Source organism: Tympanuchus pallidicinctus, unplaced genomic scaffold (assembly GCF_026119805.1).
Source record: "Tympanuchus pallidicinctus isolate F22 unplaced genomic scaffold, pur_lepc_1.0 scaffold1, whole genome shotgun sequence".
Taxonomy (NCBI): domain Eukaryota; kingdom Metazoa; phylum Chordata; class Aves; order Galliformes; family Phasianidae; genus Tympanuchus; species Tympanuchus pallidicinctus.
In genome coordinates this window covers 106,684,376-106,709,951 of record NW_026294618.1, presented here as the reverse complement: position 1 = coordinate 106,709,951, position 25,576 = coordinate 106,684,376, and the positions used below count along the sequence as shown (strand labels likewise).

Below are 25,576 nucleotides of genomic sequence, written 5' to 3'. Positions count from 1 at the left end.
CTGCCCACAACTTTTGGAAGAATTACATCAGAAGAGAAGATGACCACACAAGATTACATTGGCACACAGCTGAAATAGTCTAATGCACAGAGCTAGAATGAGAGGGGCTACGGACAGGCGAAAAACTGCTCTGACACAAAGATACATTACCACATTCCCTTATTTACAGAAGAGGAAGGATTAACGAACTATGTTTCAGCAATAGAGAACAGATCTTCACGAGGGAAGCATTTCCAGACTTTTTTATATGATCAATCATTTTCTATGACCTCCCCACTGCATTGTTGCTCGTGTTTGTAAAAAAGAACACCAAAAAGACATTGAAAAAGTAGAACCAGTTAGCAATCTTCTATCTTTATTGCCGTTTGCTTGATGACATAGGCAAAGTTTTAGGCAGTCATGTGCATGCAAAAACAGATGGGACTCTGGGCAACCTGACCTAGTGGGTGGCAACAAACCCATGGTGGGGAGTTGGAAGTGGATGGGCTGTAAGGTCCCTTCCAACCCAAGCCATTCTTAGTTGATGGTTTTATGCACAGCTGGCAAGGTAAAGTGTAAACAGATCATGGCATACACTGTATATATTCAACAGTGATTACAAAGCTATACATTAGATGCCAGTTCTGCAAGTGGGTTAACTTTCTCAGGCACCCACCTATATTCATAAAGCAATATTTGTCCACTGAGTCCAAAACACCAAACAAGACTACAGGATTAAGTTTCCCTACAATATTTAGTAAAACAAATTAAATTAGTTTTGATAAACATTGTAATGTTTTTTTTTTTCCTGGGCACAGCAGGTGCTGCAAGGAGAGAGAGAGAGACATGACAGTATTTTGTACTTTAAGTAGCAGGATTGGGAACGTTATCCATGTAAAAAAGAAAGACTTACTAGGTCAAAAGCATTGGCCTCTGAGAGTTTTTTTCAGATAGAAACAATATCCTATTTTGATAAACTTTTTTTCCTCCTTCCATAAGCTTCTTTTTTACTCATCTGCTATTTTTCAACATATTCTGACAGTTATATTATTTCTGTATGTATCAATTTATACCATGTATGAACACCTATGTACATAATTACACACATAAAAATGGTGTGGAAAGAATTAAAGAATCCAGCCTCCAAATGTCAGGAAATGACTGGATTCAACTTACACATTATTACACTTAAAAAACAATAACAGCAACAACCAAAAAAACCTCCTCATGGTTCTTACACATATGAGCAGAAAAGATGTGAGGAATATATAGGATACCTTGATCCAAAATGTCCATGTAATAGAAGGCATGCTGGTCAAAAGCAGATTTCAAGATCTTCTTATTTCTTTTGCTAGAGATCCTTCAAATATCAGATATAATATAACTGCAGTGTTGTTTCTTTCTAAATGCACTATTAAAAGTGATAGGGAACTTCTAAGCTTCTGTAAGACAGAACTCTTAGCTGAAGGTTGTAAAAAAAAAATCACTGCAAAGTTCAGTTTTTACTCAATTTACACTGAATTTCCAAAACTAAGAATCCCCTTCTTCATCTGAATATTTTTGGTCTCTTTCTGTCTCTTTCTGACAGAAGCTAGAAACTTTTTGTCATCTAGAATTTTCTGTAGTAGGTCCACAGAAGTCATATTCTCATCCAGTGGAACTAGACTTCTGTATTTCCAATCTTCCTTCAAACGAGGACATTATGGAAAGGCTCCCAAGCTTGCCAGTTGTGACACGTAAGCTATTACCTCTATGAGTCAGTAATTTTAGGTTCCATGAAAGTACAAGGTCATCTAATGATGCGGTTGATTATATCTCATCTTGGAATTTTGAGGATCTCCTCAGATAACTCAACAAAAGGACAGTTTCAGGCCATTCTGCCCAGAGAACTCTAGGCTTACAGGCTCTGCTAAGAAACCATCAGCACTGCAACTTCTCCAAGCCCTGTGAATGCATTGTGCTGGCTGAGATTGTAACCACCAAGAACTCCGCCTGTTTGTTGCCGAAGTCCTTTACGTAGATTCACAATTGCAACTTGTAAATTGCATGCAGAAACAGCTAAAGCTCTTGAAACTCAATAACATTTCTAGCATGACCAGCGTGGCCAGCAGGGTTGTAATTTCTGTGAATCTCGTATCTGGGGTTCTTGGAATTTACCAGCTTTGTTAGCAAAACAGTCACATCTTGTAATTGCCATGTGAACAGAAATGAGTTTCAAGGAACTTACAAGCTCCCCAGGACAGCTGGAGGAACTTGCAAACTTAGTTAGACAGATACCTAGTGTTCATGGAAATTTGCCAAGCCTTTTCGGCAAACAAATCATAGTTCATGATGGTTACAGTTTTCTCACTGTTGGAACTACAGTGAGGTCCCCTGCAGAGGTTATACTCCCTGCTGAATGCCAGAATAAGACTGTGTCTTTGCTGGAAATCTAAGCTACATTCTTGGCTGTGTCCCTAAAGAAGAACAGAAACTTCGCTAGAGATCTCTGCAGGTTCTACCGTATGCCTGAAGAATACTGTAAATGTTGATCTACTGCAAACTGACCTCAACAGGTAAATTGCTGAAGATGCAATCTGTGTCAGTTATCTGACATCAAACAGGCACCAGAGGAGCAAGCAAGGGTTGAACCCTCATAGCTCTGGAAGGCTTGATGACAGGTGAGGATGTTCCTAAGCACAAATTATCACACTGTTTATATTGCTGCTGCTTGAAATGTAGCATACATACTAACATCAGCTAACTACTAAGCACATACTAACCTAAGCACAAAGCTGTGGTAAGTTTTGAAGACTCAAGCCGTTCTGTTAAGAAAAAAAACATGTATATCAGTATTAGAGCCTATGAATTAACAGATATTCTCAGCCATGCCACAGGGTCTAATTGGACTTAGCTATCCCTGGAAGCTTCCATCCCACCCCTACCCGAATTCCCAGTTATGTAGCTATACTACACCCATGTTACAAGGGACTCCCTCTAGTTGCTAATGTCGGAGGTAACCTTTGTTATTTCTAGTTCACATCACATAAGATGGAGTGTCTCCATTGAACTACCTGTTCCTCCAGCTTTTTTACACAGCTTAGCACAGAGAAGCATCTACAAACCCACACAAATATAGCATATAGCATGTGACAGCACTAAAGAGCTGCATGTGCTCTGCATGTGTGTATATGCACATGTTTTTCAGCATGCATATATGTATGTTCAAAGGCCTATCCATAATTCCAGGACTTCTGCACCCAGAGGAATTTTTGATTTTTGCCTTCTAAGAAACAAGAGATTGTAATAAACATGGATAGGAAGGAGATGTACCCAATATGCACATTGAATACCACATTGAAACAGAAACCACATTTAACAGAGAAGATGAACACACAGCAGTGGCTTCAGAAAATACACCAGGACAGAAAAGTTTAACCTTCACTACATGGTCCATCTCTTCCTAATGTCACATGGAAAGATATCTTTGTAGTGAAGATAGAACTGGCACACTTTCCCAAATATCTGTCTCACAGAGGCTGTTGCTTTCTTCAACAAAGTATGAAATGAAGCCTCACAAATGGCATAACGTATGTAGCAGCTTGCTACATCACTTACATAACACCGATCCTTTTCTCTTCCACTGAAATTTAAAGACATGGATTGACTTAAGTGGGAACAGTGATAGTTATTGGCCCATTTTAAACAAGAGGAGAGTTAGTTTAATTGCATATGTTATGTTAGAACACGTTGGCATTCCCCATAAAGGCACTGCCTTCATTTTTAAGGTAAGTCTATTCAGAAGATCTGTAATTTTGGCTGATTTCATCTGTGCAAGTTCCTCTCCTTGGGAAGCAGAGCAGAAGTCTGTGCAAATAGAAGTGAAGAGGATCAATGTAGCACTTGGAAAATAATTGTTTCAACTGTAGAAAATAATCTAAGACAAAGCCATGAATTTTAACAGTTCCATACAACACAAAGCTCGAGTATCATCATTCCCTAATTTCAGAGATGATCTCTCTTCCCAAAATGAGCTGAAGCAAATATCCAAATCTAAACTTCTTTAATACATTGACAATTTTTGGGACAAGCTCTGGATATACAGCCTGTGGAGCTCTTCTGTACATTGCATGATATGAGAATTGTGAAAGACCTTTTCCATAGAGAACACGATGCCTGCGGTCTGTTGTCTAATATTTCATCTTTGCATTTCTGGGCTGACATCTGAACTGTAACTATATAGTTCCTTCAAAAATATTTGCACATTTTTGTTCTCCTTCCAGTAAACACTCAGCTTTTCAACCACTATGAGCACTGATTCAAACACACCTCATGCTGCCATTTTACCACTAGAGGGCAGCTCAATATTTATTGATCGTTTTCATTAGCTCAAAGAATTAATTGAATTGCATTCCTAACCAGTGGGTCCACCACACATAACTTCAGCTCGAGAATCTTGTAAGAACCTTCATTGTTTTAAGGAAAAACACAGTGGTTGCCATTTGAATCGCCAGCTTATCATGTAGTGCTCTTTAAGAGGTATGTAGTATCCCTACTCACCAATTTCTGGAGGAAGTTGACTTTTTAATGGAGAGCACCCTTAAAAAGACTCTTTATTTCGTCAGGGTCCCATTTGTTTCAGCGCTGCATTTCTCATCTCATAGGCTCATGGTGTTTCTCTGCTGCTTTTAAGTCCATATGCTTTAAACAGCAACAATAGCTTTTAAAGGTCAGCATTCTTTTAATATGCACATTTACTTAAAACCACAAATCTACGTTAAGCAATTTTCAACAGAAAAGAACTGGCTGATTCAAGTTTCCTCATTTTTTCCTTTTTCCCTGCTATCAAGTCCTCTGTCATCTGTACAAATCTCCACCGGTGTCAGACCACACCCTCAAACCAACATTTAGGACATTTCAGATTTCCTGTTGGTGTGTTCTCCTCTTTAAGCTCATCCATCCTGAGCCAAGTGACTGCTGTCAGTCAGATCACAGGAGCTCTCCCACTGACCTCACACTCAGCTGCATTCCTTGCTCAGGGTCGGCAGGCTCCACCACAGCTCTACACACAGTTTAAGGCGATGTCTGAGTTAAATGGGGCTCTAACCACAGATCTGCACAGACAGAAACCAAAAGCACCCTTCAAATAAGCCCCACAGAGCTTTTGCCATCCCATCCTTTTCAAGTGACTCATCAGACAACGTTACCACATCTCTTGGTGCCCTGAACTGCAAAGTTCCCTCAGTTTTGGTCCTTTGTTCTTCTGAAAGCAGCCATGAGTTGTGTGGATTACTGGGGTCTCAAAACCAGCTACTAATAGTGCTATCACACTCAAGCAAAGCATGGATTGAATTTCCAGCCTCATTCAGGGACCCAGCCCCTCTTACCCCTTCCACAACACATTCCTGCATAGCATTAGTGTAAAGAAAAGAAATTTTTTTTATAGGAGTACCATATTAAAACACTATGAGAATACCTTACTAATGATACTGCATTGTAAAAGTTCCTTTTCCTACTACAAGTCCTACAAGTCGAGCCCTACAACTGAATACTTGAACTGGATATCTTCCAATGATTAACAGAAAAACAGACCAACGTGGAGGTTTATTTTACAAGACATCATAGGGGTCACTTGCAGATTAGGCCACATTAAGTTTCCTCACAGTTTGTGAAAGTCTTCAGATTTGTAGTGGCATTCCACAGCTCTCCAGGCAAAAAAACATACTGTATAGAGCTTGCAGATGCAAGAGTTGAACACTTTGTGTTAGAAAATACCAACCTACAATAACAAATCTTTTTGCTATTCACAAGAGAATCATTGAGTATTGCAAAACTTGATAATTACTGATTCATGACAGATTTAGGAAAAACATCAGCTTAAGTAATCAGGTCAGGGCACTGCTGTTGACCACAGTGTTGGCAAAAGAAACAGTTTCTTTCTTCATATCTTTCATCAAAGTTGAACATTTCACAGTATTTCGCTTTTAGCACTTCATTGGTGCAGACCAGTAAGCAACAGATAGTTTAAGAACTACAAGTTAACTTGTGAGCAAACATCTCTATTTAGCATTGTTGCATAATTAATTTATACTGTTGAGATACTTTTAAATTCGAGTTAGTAAAGTTATTGAGAATCCCTAATGGTCGTAAAATCATTTACCACTGCTGTTAATAAACACACAACATTATTAATACCCCACACACTGCTGCAAAAGTTATGTTGTGTCACACATTGCCAACTGATAACAAAGATTTCATTCAGGTCACAAGGTGACCAAAAAAAAAAAAAAACCAACCAATGAACAAACAAATAAAAACCTACTTTTTCAATATGTTTGATTTGACTTTGAAGTCCTCCTGGAAAATGAAAAAGTCAAGAGCTTTTCCCTAACTGACATTACTGCAAATTAACCCACTCCACTTTCTTCTACATCTGCATGATAACCCTTGCCTGACACTAGCGAATCAGACTGAAAAAGCAAGGGTAGTAAAAAGAGGCCTTCAGGCTCCAAAAGAACTGTTTTGGTAGCTCCTTTTTCCTTTGTAAGATGCACATGAAAAATATCTCCTAAAACTGAGAAACTGTTCATCTATCACAAGCAATTATTCGTTCAGATAGAAAAAAAAAAAGGTGTTATCCTCACCATTTTGCCAACCCATGCTTGGTGTGCCTTATACACAGGAAGAAGGTTTCATCAACTAAAACTTAATTCACAGAGGCCAACTTCTAAACATGCCAAACCAGCTGTATTTCAGGACTATATCACAGCTATACTTTCTGCATAATAGCACACTTTCACTAAGTAATAACAGCCAGGTTTGAAAAGCAAACTGAAGTTAATTGGATGAAGCATGTCAAGAGCCTGGAGTAATCTCATCCAAAGGAACACCTTGTGGCACAGCCATCAGCTGTAACTGTCAACACAGCAGAGTTCTTTACACACATCCTCTAAAATGAATGTTACGTCACTGCTCACTTTGAACCATTATTAGCCAAAGGAATGCTACGAAATCTCTCAGCCCTCTACCTTCACAGAAAAATTGTTTATCCTCCTATAAATTTTCCTCTTAATTAAAGCTGAAGAAAGAAAAATCTTTAGTGGAAAACAGGGAATCAAGAAGGACGGACTGCAGCTGTAAGAGGAAGAGCTGTTATGTAACAGCCATCTCCAGCTTTGGAGTGACAGACCTGCACAGACACGTGCCCCACGTTTAACACTCTTACCCATCCCTTCCAAGCACCATGACAGTATATTCTCCAATTCACTCAATTTTTTTTTTTCTTGTTACAAAACTTTTAATTTTTACATAGCTCTACTCAAAAACTTTAAACACTGCCTTCTCAAAATCACCATCAAAACAGAATTGTCATCTTTGCAGACTTTCAAACTAAACAGATGATACTAAGGTCAAGGAACTGCCTACTTGAGAAGATAAAGCTCTGTAGATGGATCAGGACACAGTGGCAGAGCAGCCTCATGTACTTGGACACTGACTTTGAAACCCCCTCAGTTTTCACTGATTTTGTGATGCAAGTGCAAGTATTGCACTATATCCACACACACAAACATCCATTACATTCCAATTCCACAAAGGAGGAGACCCGAGTCTTATTTAGCGTTAGGTTTAGTAATTACTACTTTTTCCAAAACAAGTCTGAAGTTTCAATGATTCCAATGAGTGACACCATGATGCAGTAGGCACTTCTTTTCTCTCTCTTGCTTTAGGCTAATCTTCTCTTCAATCAGCATGATGAAGGAAACTGAAGAAACCAGGGGAAAAACAGGCAGAGAACTTCCCCAATAAACTGCAGTCCCACAATCTTAAGCCTGAAGTCACCTCTGTTGGCTTCATGCCTCCTTTAAAGCAGCAAGAAATTTACCATGTAACAGCAATTATCAGACCTGTCACCAAAAGCCATTACACAGTTACTCATACAACTCTAACGGGCTCAATAAACCCATTGCAGTCTGACCACATGAGTTTCAACGCATCTCCAACACAAGGGAAATAAAGAATCTGACCCTTGTTCCTAAAGCAGCAAGTGCCAAAGAAGCTATTTTACAATCAAGCAATCTACTTTAACAGACTTAATTCCCTCATCATTAGGATGACGTGTTTCCTAGCATCTACAGCTCACTTAATAACACCAGTCAGGAACTCCAGGAACATTCAGAGACTTGTGTATTAAATGCCTTCCTGAAAGATTTATAAATTCCAGGTACTTAATAACAGGGAGAGATAATTAATAACTCAGCCACAATTTGCTGAAAAAATGTTGTACCAAAAACTCTCCTTAGATTTGAGCAAAGCAGAGGCAAGCTTGATCGATTATGCTTTACTTGTTCCAGTGTTTTGTTTTGTTTTTTGAAGAGGCTGAATTTATTTGGCAAAAGTCTGTTCTCTCTTAAAGGTACACGCTTGAAAAATGATTGATGAACGTGAGCATAAATGACTGGGGTCAGACATTCTGACACATTCTGATCATTGCTTCTAGAAGTGAAAATTTCTGCAGCCACAGCTCACTGTTTAAAGTGCTGTCAAACACCACAGAGAGAGGTATATTTGTTTCAAGAGTAAGGGAGCCAGAAAGCAAAACTTCTCTACATAAAATGGGACGAAAGGTAAGAAAATAAGGAGTCTGGAAGTAAGCGCTAGCAAGACATTGAGTAGGGCCCAGGTAAATGCATTCCTCCCCCTGTCCCTCTGCAGAGATGCAAGTCAATTTTTCCAAATGCTTCCTTTTGTTACTGTTTTGGATGAAAAGACAGGATGGCAGAGTGGTGTTCCACTGTAACTTGCTCCACACAATGCCACCAGAACCTCTCTTCAAGCATTACCTATACTTTATCTTACACACAATCATTTCATGTTCAGCAAACTACTTTAACCAACTTTAAGGAGCCTTCTGCAGGACATGGAAACGCAGTCACTAAACACTCCCTAGCTAGCAAAGGAAAAGCAGGACTACCACTTATGAGAACAGCTAATCCACATGTGGGAACCTTTCTGAGTGTGCTCCATACAGTCAGTGGACAGCCCTGGGAGCGGATAGGCTGCCTCAGAGGCAGGGGGCAATACCTCAGGAGTTGTTCTGCAGCCTCCAAGGAGGGGCACTTTAATATTTTAATCTCCAGAACTGTATTTACGACCTGCAGCTGCAGTGCCAAGAGGCCCACAGCCCCCTACACACTGAGCCCATTGTTGGCAAAACAGAGCTTTCTTAAGTGATGTAAGTGAGTTAACTGAACTAAACTAGGCTGCTCTGGATGGGGACAGAGAGGAGTATTTGTTTTTCTTTGTATCGATCACTATATTTGGGCCTTTATCACTTTTTGGTGTTAGCAGTCTTCCAAATTTTAATAGCCCCTAAAGCACAGTAAATCGTGAATAAGCAGGAACTAATTTCTTGGAGCTTTGGGCTTCCAGGGAAAGAGAACTTGAACCGATTAATAAAAAGAATCCCCAAGTTACATATAACTTAAAATGAGTATATATTGCAAGTTACGTGTTAGTTTACTACCCAAGGGAATGCTTTGTGTTGTTCTGAAGCCACTTGAAAGGGCTATCTCAGTGACAAAGAGCAGCAATATTCCCTCCATCTCCCTCCAAGAACTGACTTCTTACCCGAAGTGGTTCAACTTCTGTTGGGCATATTTTAGAAGGTAGGGATACGGACTCTTCTGTGCCAGCTTTCAGCAGTATCAGCTTGATGCCTCTTCCAGAATTATGATGCCTTTCAACCACATACGTCTGCAAAGAAGGGTGAGAAGATAACCCTTTATAACCTCCCTAAAAGAAAAATCCCCACTGTCATTTCTCTTCTGCTTTCCATAGAATCATAGGATGGCTATTGGGGTTAAAAGGGACCTCAAGGATCATCAAGTTGGAACCCCCCTGCTGCAGGCAGGGTTGCCAATCACTGGATCAAGCACTAGACCAGGCTGCCAAGGGCCCCATCCAACCGGACCTTGAACACCTCCAGGGATGGGGCACCCACAACCTCTCTGGGCAGCCTGTGCCACCACCTCACCATCCTCTCAGTGAAAAACTTCCCCCTGACATCTAATCTGAATCTTCCCTCCTTTAATTTAAAACCATTCCCCCTTGTCCTATCACTATTTACCCATGTAAAAAGTTTTTTCCCTCCTGATTATAATCTCCCTTTAACTATTGGAAGGCTGCAATGAGGTCTCCCCTGGAGCCTTCTCTTCTCCAAGTTGAACATGCCTAGCTCCTTCAGCCTGTCTTCTTAGGAGAGGTGCTCCAGCCTTCAGAGCATCACAGACTAACACTGAGTCAATTTAATATTCTAGGGAATTAAAGTGCTCTGACATACATCCCATAGCATAATAATGCAGATATTAACCAGAAAAACTGGGTCTCTGTAGAATAATAAACAGCTTAACTAGGCAGGTCGTTTGCCAAGTTCACCCCCACACAATTCTAGTAAGAAATGTTGCTGCTTTTCTGGTATTAATAAGTTTTTCCCAAAAGAGAGGAAAAGAGAAAAACTGAGAAAGTTCAGAAGAAGCTTACGAAACCAAATTGCTGCTTAAAAGCTCTGCTGACCTTGATGCTTATGGATTCCAAAAAAAAGAAGAACTGTCACTAGCAAGGGTTCTGCTTTACAAATCTGTTCTTCTAACGCTCTGCTCCACTGCAGCATTTCTGAGATGGCTCGTTGTGCTGACAGATGACAACACTGTGACTCCATTCTTGGCACTTGAGGTTTTGCAGAAAGTACTAGGTTAAGGTTTTCAAACTGGATTCATTATACAGATGTCTGCATGAAGGTGTTTAGCACTGTCTGAAAATCATGAATGCTCGATGTCCTGTTAACTGCGGACAAAAAGCTTGGAAGTACTCAAAACACCTTCTGAAAATCTGTGATAAATGCTATACAGGAATACTGCGACATAAAATATAAGGCATACTAACAGCATAAATCAAAGAATCATAGAACCATTAAGGTTGGAAAACACTTCTAAGATTACCTAGTCCCACTGTCAGCCCATCACCACCGTGCCACTGAACCATGCTCAGTATTTGCACCCAGACTCCTGAAGCTGACCTGCCAGTTAGAAAGATATGCCAGTCATACATAAATATTTGACTCCAACTAACTCCCTTTTATTTTTCTCAAAAACGGAAAGCAGCACAGGACAAAAAAGAGCCACCTGCCTGAGGAAGGGCAAAGCGGATTTCCCACACAGGAGGAAACAGATTTTACTCATTTTTCTCTCTGAAATGCAGATGTTGCAGCAGAGGATGTTCTGCCTGATTCTGCTGTCACTCTAGGCAATGGCAAGGAGCCACAGCAGGCCCTTCATGGCTGCATGAGGTCTACCTCTCGAGCAAGTATCCAGATTCCACTGATTTTGAAAGGCATCTGGGTATCTAAAGCAATTAAATGTCTTTGAAAATCCTTGATAAATAAGTGAATGCACTCTCCTCAGTTCCCTGCACAAGCATCAAATATTTTCTCCATTTTATAGACCAAGATTGTACCAAGGAATATATTAAATGACTCACACAAAGCTTGTTAGGAAGACAAAGCTAGATATGAAACTGGCTCCAACATATTCTGGGTAATATTGGATCTGAATTCTGGCTTTTCTATTTTGCCTCTTAGCCAGAGCAAGGAACGGAGCTGACATAGTTTAATCAAAAGGAAACCATACATTCCAGCTAATGTTTTGAATATCAAGAAGGCTGTTTTTTCCTCAGATGGATTACAGTTCTGTGGAAAGCTTCTAGACAGCCCTTACATTACCCGGACTGGTTGAAACCTCTTACACTGTCAGATTAAAGCTCCTGTGTGCTGCAGTTCTGATTCTCCAGAAAAAGGAAGCTTTGGTATTACAAAAGCCACACATCTACAGTGATACGTGTTTCCCAGTGCTGCTTCTCCTAACTGGCATGAACGAAGAAGAAAAGAACAAGAGAAGGAAAATCACTGGAAGGCACAGCAACGGAAAAGAACTGCTGTGCAAAAGAACATGATTGAATGAGTTAGAAATACCCATACAAGCAACAGGTGGGAAGAGTGTCCAAATTGCAGATAAAATTGCCTAGCAAAATAAATCTTCTCAGCAATTGTGGTGCCAATTAAGGCCTGGATTTATGACACTTGAAACTCTTACAACATGAAGTAGCCATTAAGTAGCACAGGCATGAGAATTGCTGATTCTGTACAACACTGGAGATGGTAAAGCAGACATGGAAAGCAAAAGGAAATCATCCTTCTCCCCACGATTACACCCCTCATTTCACTTGGTGTTCTCAGCTATACCAAAAAAACTGCTCACACTACTGAAGCCCTTCAGTCTCCTGATTTGGTGTGGCTGTACAGCCGGAGCAATGAAAGAGATGGACAGCTTTCTGCAGAGGCTCCTTTCTCATCCACTTGCCCTCACTCTTACATTTTCTTTTCATGTCAGAGGACTGTGATGAGAATACAATACCACACGCAGCATCCATACTTCCACTGGACTTTACAGAAGCATACAAAGTATGTGAGCACATCTCTGTAAACTGCAGAAGCAAAATGGATAAACTGCATGCAAACCACATGCTTGGCTTTCAGTAAAAGCAAAAAGAATTTAAAAATGGCAACAACGTTGTACTTCAATATCCTCAGAGAGCACTGCTAGAAATCTATATGTGACACTGTGAGTTGCTCTAAGCTAGCCAAAGGCCTCAGCACAACAGAAATCATACAAGATTTCTCATACACGAGAAAATACAGGTTTACCTCTAACTGTCAGCTTTCTGTTAAAACGTGAAAGCAGTTTGCTAACAAATTAAGTTTGCACTAAAGAAACACCCGACATCAGATGCAATATGCTCATATTACCTCCCTCGAAGATCAACTTGTAAAATCTTACATCAAATAAAAGTTTAACATTTGTCATATTTAATCAGCAGTAAAGTCAGGCGCATAATTCTTCACAATTTATCCTTCACTAGCACTATGTCATTTACGAGTTGAAACGTGGAAAAAAAAACCTGACATTTGCAGGAAGTGTGGCAGAAAGGCAGTCTGCCATGTTATCAAAATAATTTATGTTCTAAAATTCCTGCAAGCCTGACATGAAAATAGCATCTCCACCGTTCCACCTCTTAGTTCAGACAACTCCAGTGTTACTTGATATGACACAGTGAAGAAAAGAAATCATCTTAAATTGACACCGATGGTTCCCTGAGCTGACAAATATAAGTTGCTTAAACTCGCTGTGCGCTTGATTTTCTGTACATTTGGAACAGGAAAAGGGGTCAGATCTGGGAGTAGAAGAGATTAAAGTGCAATTTTGTTTTCCTTATTTTCAGGCTAGCCTCTAATATCAATCTCAGCCTGCTCTAAATCATGTCCAGCTGTCTAGTGCCCCCAGGGACAGTTCCAGCAGCCAGAATTAGCTGGAGTGCAGTGACATTTTGACCACACACAGTCTTCCTTCAGCCTACCTATCCTTGGGTTTTTGAGGACAAAAAGGAGTGGCGACAAGCCCTGCCAGGAAGACAAAAAAAAAAAAAAAAGAAAGCAAACATGCGGTCATAAAGACAGCACGTTAAAGAATGCATGAAAACCGTGGTTTTAAAAGGAAGCAAAGGCTGAGATGTGACAGAGTTCACTAAAGCCCAGGGGAATACAGCGCATCATTCGCAGAAGGAGCCAGAAACAAGTAATTAGGGGCCAACCTCAGAGGGCTGCTTCCATCAGTAGCACTGTCAGTGAGTGTCGCTCTAGGTTTCCCACTTATTGCTATTTGGGCTCCTATACCGCAGATGTTGGGACGCGCAGCGCCGTTCGCCGCCTTCCTCAGGCCGTTTTTTCCCTGCTGTTTTCTTCATTATTGGCACAGGCTGAGCGGGGAGGTGCTGGAGTCACCATCCCTGGAGGTGCTCGAGAAAAAGGGTGGATGTGGCACTGAGGGACACGGCTTAGCGGGACGGAGCGGTGGCTGGGCTAGATGATTTCAGTGGTCTTTTTCAACCTTAACCATCCCGTGATTCTGCTCACTCCCGCGACGGGGAGCCGCACGGCGCTGTGTGAGGGGAAGGGCTGGTGGGCCCCTTCCAGCTCAGCACGTTCTGCTGCGGTCCCGCAGTTCGCCACTCGCCCCGACTTCTCCTCAGCGCGGGGCTGGGCGGGTAGCACCAGAAGGACGGCAGCCGACGCCCCTCACCGTGCCCTCCTCGGCTCTGCCTGCCGGGACACCGCGCACGGACACCGGGCGGGAGCACGTCCGGCGAGACGAAGCCGGTGCCGCCGAGCCGGCTTCGGCTCCCGGGGCGGGGCGGGCGGGGTCATCCGGTTCCTTCGGAACGCGGCTCCGCGCCGTGTCCCTCCCGCACGCAACATGGCGGCGGGGCCCCGCACCTGCCCTGCCTCCGGGCGCCTCGGCCGGCGGCGTGCGGGCGGGAGAGCGGGAGCGCAGAGCGGCGAAGGGCCGTGCCCCGTGCCCCGTGCCGCCCCGCCCCGCCCGCCCCGCCCAGCAGCCGGGCTCCGGCCGCCCAGAGGGGTCGGTAGGGGGCGTCCGGAGGCTCCGGTAGGAGCCGGGACCGTTTCTATTTAGCTGAAGGCCCGGGGGGGGGAGCGGGTGCCGGCACCGCAGCGGAGCCAGCAGACGGACGGGGCCGAGCCGCCGCGGTAGCGCGCCGCCGGGAGCAGCCGCCCCGGCCCCGCCGCAGGTAGGAGCGGGATGGCGGGTGGATGTGCGCCCCGCCGCCCCTCGGCGGCCCGGCTCGGCAGGTGCCCGGCGCGGCGCTGGCTGTCGGTGCCGCTCCGAGGTCCTCTCTGACCGTCAGCGGTTCCCTCGAGAAATCGCTTCAGCAGCCGAGACGCGGGGCTGGCGAGCTGCGTTCTCCTCGCCCGACGTGCCGCTAAGTGCCGCGTTGTTGTAAAGGCGGTTTGTTGTTAATTGTTATTATTGCTGTGACTGTTTTTCAGCTGGATCGGGCGCAGCGGGCTGGCCGCGCTGCCAGGGCTTTTCCCCTCGGCTGCCGCTCAGGAAGGGGCTGCGTGCTGGCCGCGGTGCCCAGGTAGGACGCGCGCCGCGCTGGGCGCTGTGTTTTCTAGCGCTAAAAATACCGCCGGTTTATTTGTTTTTCTTTCTTTCCAGGTTCATGATGTTGACAGCTATGTTCTTGGCTGCTCTCATTCTCATTACAGTACATTCACAGGAAACTGAGGAAACCATAACGTACACGGTAAGGTTTAATAGAGCGGGAGATGATTGCTGCTTTGCAGGGATTCTTTTCTAAATGACCCTTAAGAAAAACCAAATTTCTTGCCAACGTGTAGCATGCGATGCAAAGTTCTTTGAGTTTGAATGCTAGCCTAAAGTAAGCTGTTCCTATGCTGAAAGGGTAGTTGAAAAGCTGAAGTTTGCAAGACCGAGCAAAACGGGCTCTGGTTCCCTGTTCTGAAAAGCTTATCTGTGTGCTGTGCCTGATGAACTGAGCGAAGCTATGAGGCTTAGTTTTTGTATCTGCTTTCTTCAAGTAAAGGTCCCTGGGACCCTCGTTTGAAGTACATGGAACTTGATGGATAATTAGGTCAAACATTTTTCTATGTTTTCCTTTGGATGTTTCAAGCTGCTTATAACAACATGCAAGTACTTAAAAAAAATTCACTGCTCTTAATGAAGCATTTAGCTCCTGGGGTGATTGCATGAATGTTAGTTGCCGACCTGCTTTAGACCAGTGGTTCTGTCCACCTTGATCAGTTTCTACAGGAAAACTGAAAGCAGATTCTCCTTACAACCAGGTGACAGCAGTTTAAAGTCCTTTTTGGAAATTCTTGGTTCTAAACTGCTGTGCTCACTCCTTGGCTTGTATAACACATGTCATAGAAGGAGTGGCAATTACATCGGCTTGGGCTGGTGAAAAACCCACATTTTTACATCTGATTACAGCTGTAATCCCTGCAACTTGCTTCATATGGGTGGACCTCAGAATATGTATACAGACATCAGCGCAATGCCACACAAGCAGAAAATTCTGCACACATGCAGAAAGTTACAGAACCACAGCCAAAGGCTGAGATTGTGTTTTCTGCAAGTAATCCCACTGAAGTCAGTGGGATGGCTCAGGCAAGTAAAGATTGCAGAGCTGGACCTTGCCATAGAAGATGGGGCTCCCGGAAGCCTTCAGTGAACATCAGGAAGTCAGTCATGAAATACTTGTAACCCTGGGCTGTAGAAGCAATAGGTGGTCAGGAGGATTTTGTTTAGAGGCTTCTGGGGTGTTTTTAAGTCCCTCTGTCTAAGTGGAAACAGATGAATTAATTACATTTTGAAAATTCACACTAATATAGGGATCCTACTCCCTTCTTCTTCAGCATTTGTTACACATTTAAAAAAAAAAAAAAAAAAAAAAGCATGTTTGTGATAAGCCTAAATGGATCTTTATGAACCAATAGATTTCTAGCATGCCTGTGTGACTTGGATTCTGGTATTATGTTTTCAAAGAGGTCTTAGCATTCAGGTGCTTCAGTGATTGTTAGGCTTTTAATCATATAAAATTATTTAACAATGAGAACTTGCTGTTGGAATTTTTACCCTTTGGATGCTACTGTTTCTCATATGTACATTGTGTTCATTTAGGACCAAATCCACTGCTATTGTAAAAACTCCTTTCAGCTGCAGTAATAGTTGGACTCTGCTCCTTACTATTAAATAGACTGCCCTCCTGTTGTGCATCAGCAGGAACCAGGTGATTCAGTAGATGCACGAATTAGCTGTTTTCCTTTGGGTTTGTGTTTTCACAGCTACAGTAACTTTGGTGTTGTCAATTCAGCATGTAGTCATTCCTTTGGAGATAGAGCACTGAAATACACAATTTGCTGTCCACTTACCCCTTCCTAACATTGGAGGCTTTTTCTTCCAACTCGCTGCTGCATCTAGCAGATGGCTGGCGTCACCTGTGAATGAAGAATGAAGAATATTTTCAGTCCTGTTGCTGAGTCAGTGTCTGTAACAAGTTTCTCAAAATAACTTGAGCATAGTGCATGGAACCAGTGGATCTCAGCACCAGAAGGTCAAATTTGTCACCTGTGCAGTTCTCTGTGGCAGAAGAGTTGCAGTAACATTTAGCTTGCTGGATTCTGTCTAGTTACATTAATTGACTCGATTCTTTTTTTCTATAAGGCCATTAAGATAATATGCTAAGCAGTGCAGAATGCATATGCACCTGCATAATGCAGCAGTTGATTCATTGATGTTTTAAATGTCTGCTGTAGCTGGCAGCATTGTGATGCTTAACTAACTAATTTCTGGAAATGTAACTGGTGATTAAAATTACTGCATTCTAGACACTTTAATGCTTTTGGGCAGAGGGATAACAAAGATATTTTCTTAAACTGCAGGGCAGAATATTTAAAATTCTTCCTGAAGTTACCAGCCTGAGTTGATACGAATAGTTGCTGAGTTCAGTCTTGTTTGAATTCTGTCAAGTTTTATTTACATAAGTAGTCCTGCTGCTATAAACTCTAACCAGTTATTGTACGTCTCACAATATAAATTGTTCTTCCTAGACTGCAGTTCCTGGAGTCACATGGTTAAAGTGCATGTGAATGAATTTCCAGCTGTCATGGGATCTTTCCCCATTGCTAGTGTGCTAATGGGAGAAAAGATGATATACAGGGGTATTGAGGTCCATTAGTCCCTCTGGCAAACTCATGCCTGGAATAAAAGATGTTCACCTCTTGGAAGGTGAACAAGATCAAAGAAGAAGAAAAACTTACTTTTTCTTTCATTAGAAGACTTTTCCATCCTGGTCAGCTGGGTCAGTTGTATCCATTGAACAAATATCTGTTCTGATACTCAGGCAAGGGCAGATGCTTTAAAACAGAAAATAGCAACAAGGCAAGAAAAAAGTGATGCTTTTCCCATTCTTATTAAAGCCTTGCCTACTCTGCGGACAACATCTTGGGACCTTCCTGAGACAAAACCTCTATCTGTACGTATTGGTCTTGTTCCTGCCTAGCAATACTGTACTAATAGCCATTTCTCTAGCTTTCCAAGATACAGAAACATTGCATTTCTCCCAGTGTAAAGCTTGGAGTTCATTGAAATATCCTTATTTTTCCAAAATAAAGAATCCTGTATTTTTCTTACCAGTGTTTTCTTTCCTCTTTTATCTGTAGCAATGCACAGATGGCTACGAATGGGATCCTGTTAGGCAACGGTGCAAAGGTACAGTAAATCACTTCCAAAGAAAAACTTGCTGCTGGAATTACTTCAGTATTGTCACATTCCTGTTTCAGACAAGGAGTGTGCTTGCATGCCTCATTGTGTTGTTTGTATTAATGGCTGTTGCAGAGGATTCGACTGTTAAAAGCATGATTTGTGTTGTTGCTAACCACAGATATTGATGAATGTGAAATAGTCCCAGATGCATGTAAAGGTGGGATGAAATGTGTTAACCACTATGGAGGATACCTCTGTCTACCTAGAACAGCCCAAATTATTGTAAATGAGCGAGAAGAAGCAGCAGCTGAATCCACTAGTGGTCGAAACAACGTCATTCGCCGGACTCCAGCTGATCCTAACCGTGCCCCTCCAAACCCAACTCATCAAATTCAGTGTGCAGCTGGGTATGAGCAAAGTGAGCACAATGTGTGCCAAGGTAAGCAAGCTGCCGTGTGTTTTACTTTCAGTATAACTGCAGTGTACGTGATAACAAATCTAAGCCCGGAAAATAACAGCTTAGGTCTCTGAATTTGTTAGGAATTTGTACGCCATTAAATTGGACACGTGCACACCTCCTTAAGGAGGTGACAGGTAACACAGCAGGATGTCCTGCAGACATCTTCTGAAGACATGCAAAACTATGCTGCTGGGTTTGTTTTCAGTAAGGTGATGCTGAATGGAACAACAAAAAAAAAAAAAGTGTGAGCCTTTGCTTAGATCAGATTGTAATGCTGAACAATGCAGTGTTTTATGTCACTCGTATATGTCTGACACACATTCCTCAAGCACTAGGAACCAAACATCTGAACATCTTGTGCTCTTCTGGTCTCTGTGGAAGTAGTCCTCCACAGACCCAGCCAACTTATTTCCAGTCATGGTCTAGCCACTCTCTGAAACTATGGCAATGAAGAGTTTTCATCTGGGTGTACATACACTGCACAGCGTGCCAAAATTCTCAGAGTATTAGCAATGTTAATTGTATGCATTCAGGAACCAGACTCACAAGCACTACTGTAAACTAAGACTGTTTCATTTATTATTTTATATAAATAGTTTACTCTTATACTTGCTGAAGTAACAGATGTTTTGTCCACTGTTTCATTTTCTTTCATAAAAATATATTCTACTCCTTGCTCATAAACTTGGCTTTTAAGCATGTCAGTGGGATACCCATGCAAACAGAGGGCAAGTTGTGACCCCGTGGTTCATCCTTTCCATTTCTGTGGTCCTTAACAGTATAATCATATAAAATAGTACATGACTGACTATAATCAGAGTATGCTGTATTTTACAGTGGTAGTTCCTTTCTTTTTGGTATTCATATATATATATGGAATGTTATTTATCACCAGTGAGTAAATTCCCCATGCTTCTGAAGCATAGTAATCATCATGGAGTCTGGATAAGTTGTTTTGATGAGCAAAGCCTTGGAGTTGCTTTTCTGCTTTGTCTGATGCTGGGCATTTCTGTCCATCTAATTCAAGAATATCAAGTGAAGAGCCTGTCAGAGGAGGGTCAGCACTGTACTATCCTTTAATCCCAGGTGTTTATTTGGGGCTGTTGAGGAAAAATTAATGCCAAGGATGGCAAGTTATTTTTCCCCCAGCTCGATTTAGAACAGCACTAGCAGAACCAAGGAGAGAGAACTGAACTCCTGTGTTTGATCCAGCATGAGCCACTGCAGGTGATCCTGCCGTGCTATAAAAACTCCCCTTCTCTGGTCAGTTACAATGAAGAGTTTGCAGTTGGGCACCTGGTGCTGCTCTTTTATAATATTTGCAGATAATGCTGGAAAAATTGCAAGCACAAACATCACTCTTGCTGTAATGGCTTTAGGTGTACAAGTAAGTGATAGTATAGTAAAACTTAATGGCAAATGGTACCAATGCCTTTGTATATTCTGAATAAAGGTTGTGTGACAGGGTTAACTTAGACACTGATAAGCTGCTAGGGTTTTGTTTTGAGAAATGATACATTATTATCTTTTCTCCATGTTTTAGTTTCCTGGAAGTTAAAACCAAATATTTATATTCAATTTACAAATCTGTGGTTAATTTATAATAACAACTAACTGTTTTTGTTAGAGTACCAGAATTTCTAACTAACAGACATACAAACTATGGTGAAATCTTGAGCTTTACTGATTCAGAGTTTTGCTACTAATCTCCCTGTGCCAAAATTTCATTCTAAATGCAGAAAGTATGGAAATGTTACTGCCTAAAAGCTGAAATATATAGTACTGAATGAATTCCAGCTGGAGAAAATGTAGTGGATAGTGTGCTTGAAAGAAAGGATAAAAGACTTTAGGAGCACTTAAAGCATGCATTCAACTTCATGATCTTCACTACTGAAAATGTCTTATAAAAAATAATCTTGATCAGCAATGGTCCCACTGTGGATTTATTTAATTATGGTTAAAAGACTTTGCTATGATAACTGCTTGAGGCTCCTAGGGAGTGTAACTTATACATATAGTCACACTTAAGCTTGTTTTATTGTTTAGTAAATCAAATATGAAGCCCAGCTCCTTCTAATTGTTTGCAGATGTATGACATTCTTCCTTCCAGTCCAGCAGCACTAAGTATTTTATAACCAATGTGAAAGTGTGGAGACCTCTGTTTAAAACAATAACGTGCTCTAAGGAGTTATATTGCTGACATCATGCTAGAGTAGTAGGGGCCTCCTGTTACCATACATTGTCCATTCCCTTTTTTAAACATTGAATTGTGAGAGTACGATAGGCCAAGCCCATGTTGGATTTTGTGCTTGGAATACAGAAATGACATTATTCATGTTTGACTAAGTAGCTTCAGTAACGTGCTGAGCTTCATTCTTAGGCAAAGAAAGATACTGTATGTCCAGATCCCATTTCTGTTGATAGGATAAAGATTCCTGGAGGTGTGGGATTCTCTGCACTTGGCTGTGTGTCTGAGCTGCAACAGTTTTAATACCTTCTTAACCTCTGACCTGAAGAAAACAAGTGAAAGTTGAAGTTTTTATCAGTGTTGAGTACTTCTTGTATCTGATGCATGCTGGTATTTATTACAGGCCACGTAGAATACCAATAGCACAGATGGCAGATTGGCAGTAAAGTACATTGTGTCAAAGAAGACAAGGCCATAGAAATAACTATGATGTATGTATGTTGTATGTGAAGGTCATTTTTATAACTTCTCTTGATCCAAACCAAGTTCTTGTCTAACTCTGGTTGTCAGAAGTGTAGGTTGCAAAACTCTGGGGATTTCTTAGCATGCTGTATCTGAGCAGTAGGTGCTAGGAATCTCCAAAACTGATGAGAAAGTGAGGGGAGTTTATTTTGGATAAAGATTTTCTGTATGTACATAGAAAATGTACAAAGTAATTGTGATCCAACAGTTGAATTGTGATAAAACAGTTAAATGCAGAATTCAAGATAATGTTGACCCCATCCTACTTCCTAATAGCACGTGAAGTGCTGCTGAATTGGTCACCAGCTTGATTCCCATATGGCACCAACCAGCATTTTCAGGAAACCACTCATATTCTCACCTGCCAATACAAGAGTATTTCTCACTTTGGGAGAAGCCAAAAGCAGAATAAGAAATATATTTAAATAAATTACTGAGTTTACTAATACACAGGTACTTCTTTGCCTCTTTCTAAACAAATACTTGAACTTGCCTGCCTGCAGAACTGAATTGTTGTTAGACTCTGTGATTTGAGTCTACTCTTATTGAAATCAAAAGAAAATCACCCAATTAATTCAATTTTGTCAAATCTAGCCTGCAAGAAGCTATGAGCTTTTCCTTGAATGTCATAACACTTACATGAGAGGGTAGAGGGGAGAACAGGAGGGGGGGAGCAAAGATGTCAAGTAACTTGTGAATTTGAGAATGGAAGGCTTTTGGCTGTTTGTTTTCCCTTCCTGTCATGCTGGCAATACAAGCTTTAAAGCAATCAAATTTTTATTTATTTATTTATTTATTTTGCTCTCCAGACCACCCTCATTAGTTTAGCTTCCTATATTTCTGCAGCCCTATATTCGGTCTCCTTGTAAACCCTTGTACTGCTGTGACTGAGGAGTACATGGAAAAGGAGCTGTAATATGATGGTTAATGCTTTTTATATGAAAAAAAAAAAATGGTGCATTTATTCCAGATAATTCTGCCCAGACTCGGTTATTTGCTTTTTATTTCTCCCATCTTTTGACTTTTTTTTTTTCTGTTCTGTATTTTTTTCCCTGCAAAATCATTTTAGGGGTCCCTTCATAAGTAGGGTTCAGGGAGGGGGTTAGTTCAGTTTCCCCTCTCTTAGGGGGAGAGCAGCAGGGGGAAACAGCTCATGATGTTCTGTTTTCCATACTGAAATTACTTTCCATAAGACAAGTATGTACAAGTAGTATGCAAAGAGCACAAACTACAAATGGGACAAATACATGTGCATTGAGCCCAGCTCTTTTCAGAACCAGCCCTGGCTGGAGAAGCTTGCTGTACCTCCATTCGGGTGCTCTTTCTTGACATTTTGGCTTGGGTGTATAGTGCACTTCTACAACACACATCCTAATGAGCTTCCCCTTACTGTGCTTCAAGCTGTCCTGCAGAGCAGTCTTGGAACATGCAATCCCAATCCTGTTCAGATGAAACTAAATCTGAAATGCACTGCAGGAGTGTTGATAATACTTCACAGCCACTAACGAGCATTCAGGCTCCAGGAGCAAAGTAAATCAAAAGCCTAGAGGCCTTCAGAAAGGAATGTACTGGGATTCAGGAATGCCTACACCAGCTTCTCATTTGTCCCTGTTGCCCATGACTGTTATGTAAGCTAGACATAACTAGAATGCACAACAAGAACGTAGCTCTAACAGTGTTTTAGGCTGGCCCCAGAAATGTTCTGGGGAGCCTTTTGTAAAACAATTCCTGCAGTCAGAACTCATTGCAGCATCCCAAATGTTCTCCTTGCACTTAAGGAGTTCTTTTAAATTACTTTTGAGATGACTTTTAAAAGAGCTCGTGTTCATTTCCGGAATTGTTACTCTAAACAGATAATGAGTTTAATGAGGATGGGGTGAGGAAAAGAGCTGTGGTAGGAAAAAATAAAGTCTAGTTATTTATTTTAGGAAGACAATCCAAAGTAAGAGTAATCTAAGAACTGCCGTAAGTTCATCAGAGTGCTTATGCAAGCAAAGTTCAGCCGTACATGTTTGCTGCAGTACTTCAGCAAGTGGAGAACACTCTGCCAGCAGTAGGCACCCTAAGAGACCAACCTGGTTATACATGCTAATGCTGATTCCTTGGAACAGCCATAGGAATTTTACAGATCTAAGAGAATCCACAGAAGAATACGAACTGACACTTTCACAGCTCTTTGTACTGAGTGTTCATAGAAGCCAATTAATTTCTTGTACATTTGGGTACATCACGCAGAGATTGTCTTTCATCAATCCATCCCAAACCAACTGTTCAAGCTGCTGTGAAAATGCTGCAGAGTCCTTTCTGGAGCTTCTCCTCAACAGTCACGAGGGGCCAGAGGGGAGGTCACAAGAAACATCTTGTTTTGAGGGCCCGAGGGCCTGCTTTTGGGCATTTTCAAGATTTGGCCACTCTAAATCATCTTCCCATCTGTGCTATTTGCACAGCTGTGAGTGTCATGTCAAGACCTTGGATAGATATTCTCTGTTCTGTCTGACCATTTTACTGTGAACATCCATCACAAGCATAAATACTAGCAGCTGCTTCACTTCCTTTAGTTGCTTACTGCTTTTCCATTATTCTGACCCCTGCAGGAAAATGCTGAGTCTGTTGCCATTAAGATTCATACCATATGCTAATCATGCCAAATGTCCTAGATTCAGGCAGGCTTCCGAAAGTTGTATTTACCTTAGCTTCTTGAATTGGGATTATGCAAGCAATCACTAAACTTCAGGTTCAAGTTAAGTAAACTCACTAGCAATTCTCATGATTTCTTGTTCAAGAGATACGGGACTGTAGAGTGGTCATGCTGACTGTCATACTTTCGTGCTTTTGGGTTTAATTTGTTGATTGTAAAGCCTGTTGGCTTAGCAGCTCTGAGGAGGCTAGTGCTTCGCCAGACAAAGCATACCAAATGTATTCAGAAGGCATAGAGGAAGTCCAAGCCTTCAGCCATCTGTCCTCCTTCAGACTGTCAGGCTGCAAGCTGGAGATCTTTTCGTAACGCAGTCGGGAATAACATTAGATAGCAAAGGGGAAGAACGTGTCTGATTCCACTTGGGCATCTCAGTATGTCAGGCACCTTGTTAGAAGGCACAGAGTATTTAGGTATCTTTGCAAGGAATTTGCTGCATCTGTTGTAAAAACTGGGTCGAAAGCATCCTAAAAGTCAGTAAAGTTTGCAAGGAAAGATAACTGTCATCTTTTGCATTTGACAGCATTAGGTAGCATGAAAATGATTAGTGAGAGTGTGGGCTAGGTTTGGGTCCTCGTTTCCAAACTTGCTGTTAAGGATTTGTGGCCTGCAGAGTTGCAGTGGTACAGAGTTTGCACAGCAGTGACAGCTGTGTGAGGCCATCCCAGAGCTGCTTTTGGTACCTCTCCTGGATAAAGTTACAGGGATGACCACTGTCACTGTGCATGGGTTCTTCCTGCCTTACTTTCATGAAAGAGTTATCGCATTATTCTGTTTCTGTTTGCAATCATCTGTCTACAGTTCATCCCAAACTACTGCATTATAGTTCTTTAGCTTGCTGTTTGCTTAAGGGAATTTTCTGTCCTTCAACATTTTCTCCTATTTTTACACCAGATTCCTGCTTTGTATTACTTAGGCAGGAGCATTTCCGTATTGTAGTATGTTGTATTTTCATATTGGAAGTTTGACTTACATTCAGTCACCCTTTCTAACCATAAAACATCCCTAAAAGATGACAGTGTTACCGATGAATAGTTTTTAAAGGTCCAAGACATTTCTAGACGTTTCTTGCACATCTCCAACGTGCAAGATTGCACAATTTAGCAAGCTGGAAAACTAATTCAAGAGCAGAAGATCAGATCTGCTATTTTTGTTATTTTATTCTCTTTTCAAGTGATTTTCTTCATTTCTCTTTGATAATGGCAACTGAGGATGATACCTACTACTTGCACTTGGCTTTCTACATGTGCCAAAATATTCCTAAGGGAGGAACAAAGCTATCCACAGATAAAGAAGCAGTCTGTTTGATTGCTCACTACACCATGTAGTGATGTCTGTGTTTCTTTGCATATCCTTTGCTAAGGATAAAATAAAAAATAGTCTGCTGTAGTGTAGCCAAGCGAACCAAACTCAGTCATTGTTTGAATTGTGTGTTGCTCAGGCCTGCTCTTCTGATGTGTTTCTCTATCATCCAGGACAATGAGATGTGATGCATCAGTGAGATACTTTTGATCTTTTTGAAACCACAATAAGAAAGAGGAATTTTGGATTTCACCTTA

At 41.6% G+C, this 25,576-nt stretch overlaps 1 protein-coding gene across 1 annotated transcript in view; it reads left to right on the top strand.

The window, feature by feature from the left end:
- The first annotated feature begins 14,555 nt into the window (after window positions 1–14,555).
- The window catches only part of EFEMP1 (EGF containing fibulin extracellular matrix protein 1), a 51,263-nt gene continuing 40,242 nt past the window's right edge, over window positions 14,556–25,576 (top strand). The window contains exons 1-5 of the mRNA XM_052677144.1: window positions 14,556–14,652; window positions 14,912–15,003; window positions 15,084–15,171; window positions 18,110–18,158; window positions 18,331–18,591. Of these exons, the coding sequence (XP_052533104.1) occupies window positions 15,088–15,171; window positions 18,110–18,158; window positions 18,331–18,591 (394 nt within the window). The 5' untranslated portion in view covers window positions 14,556–14,652; window positions 14,912–15,003; window positions 15,084–15,087. The remainder of the gene's footprint in view (window positions 14,653–14,911; window positions 15,004–15,083; window positions 15,172–18,109; window positions 18,159–18,330; window positions 18,592–25,576) is intronic.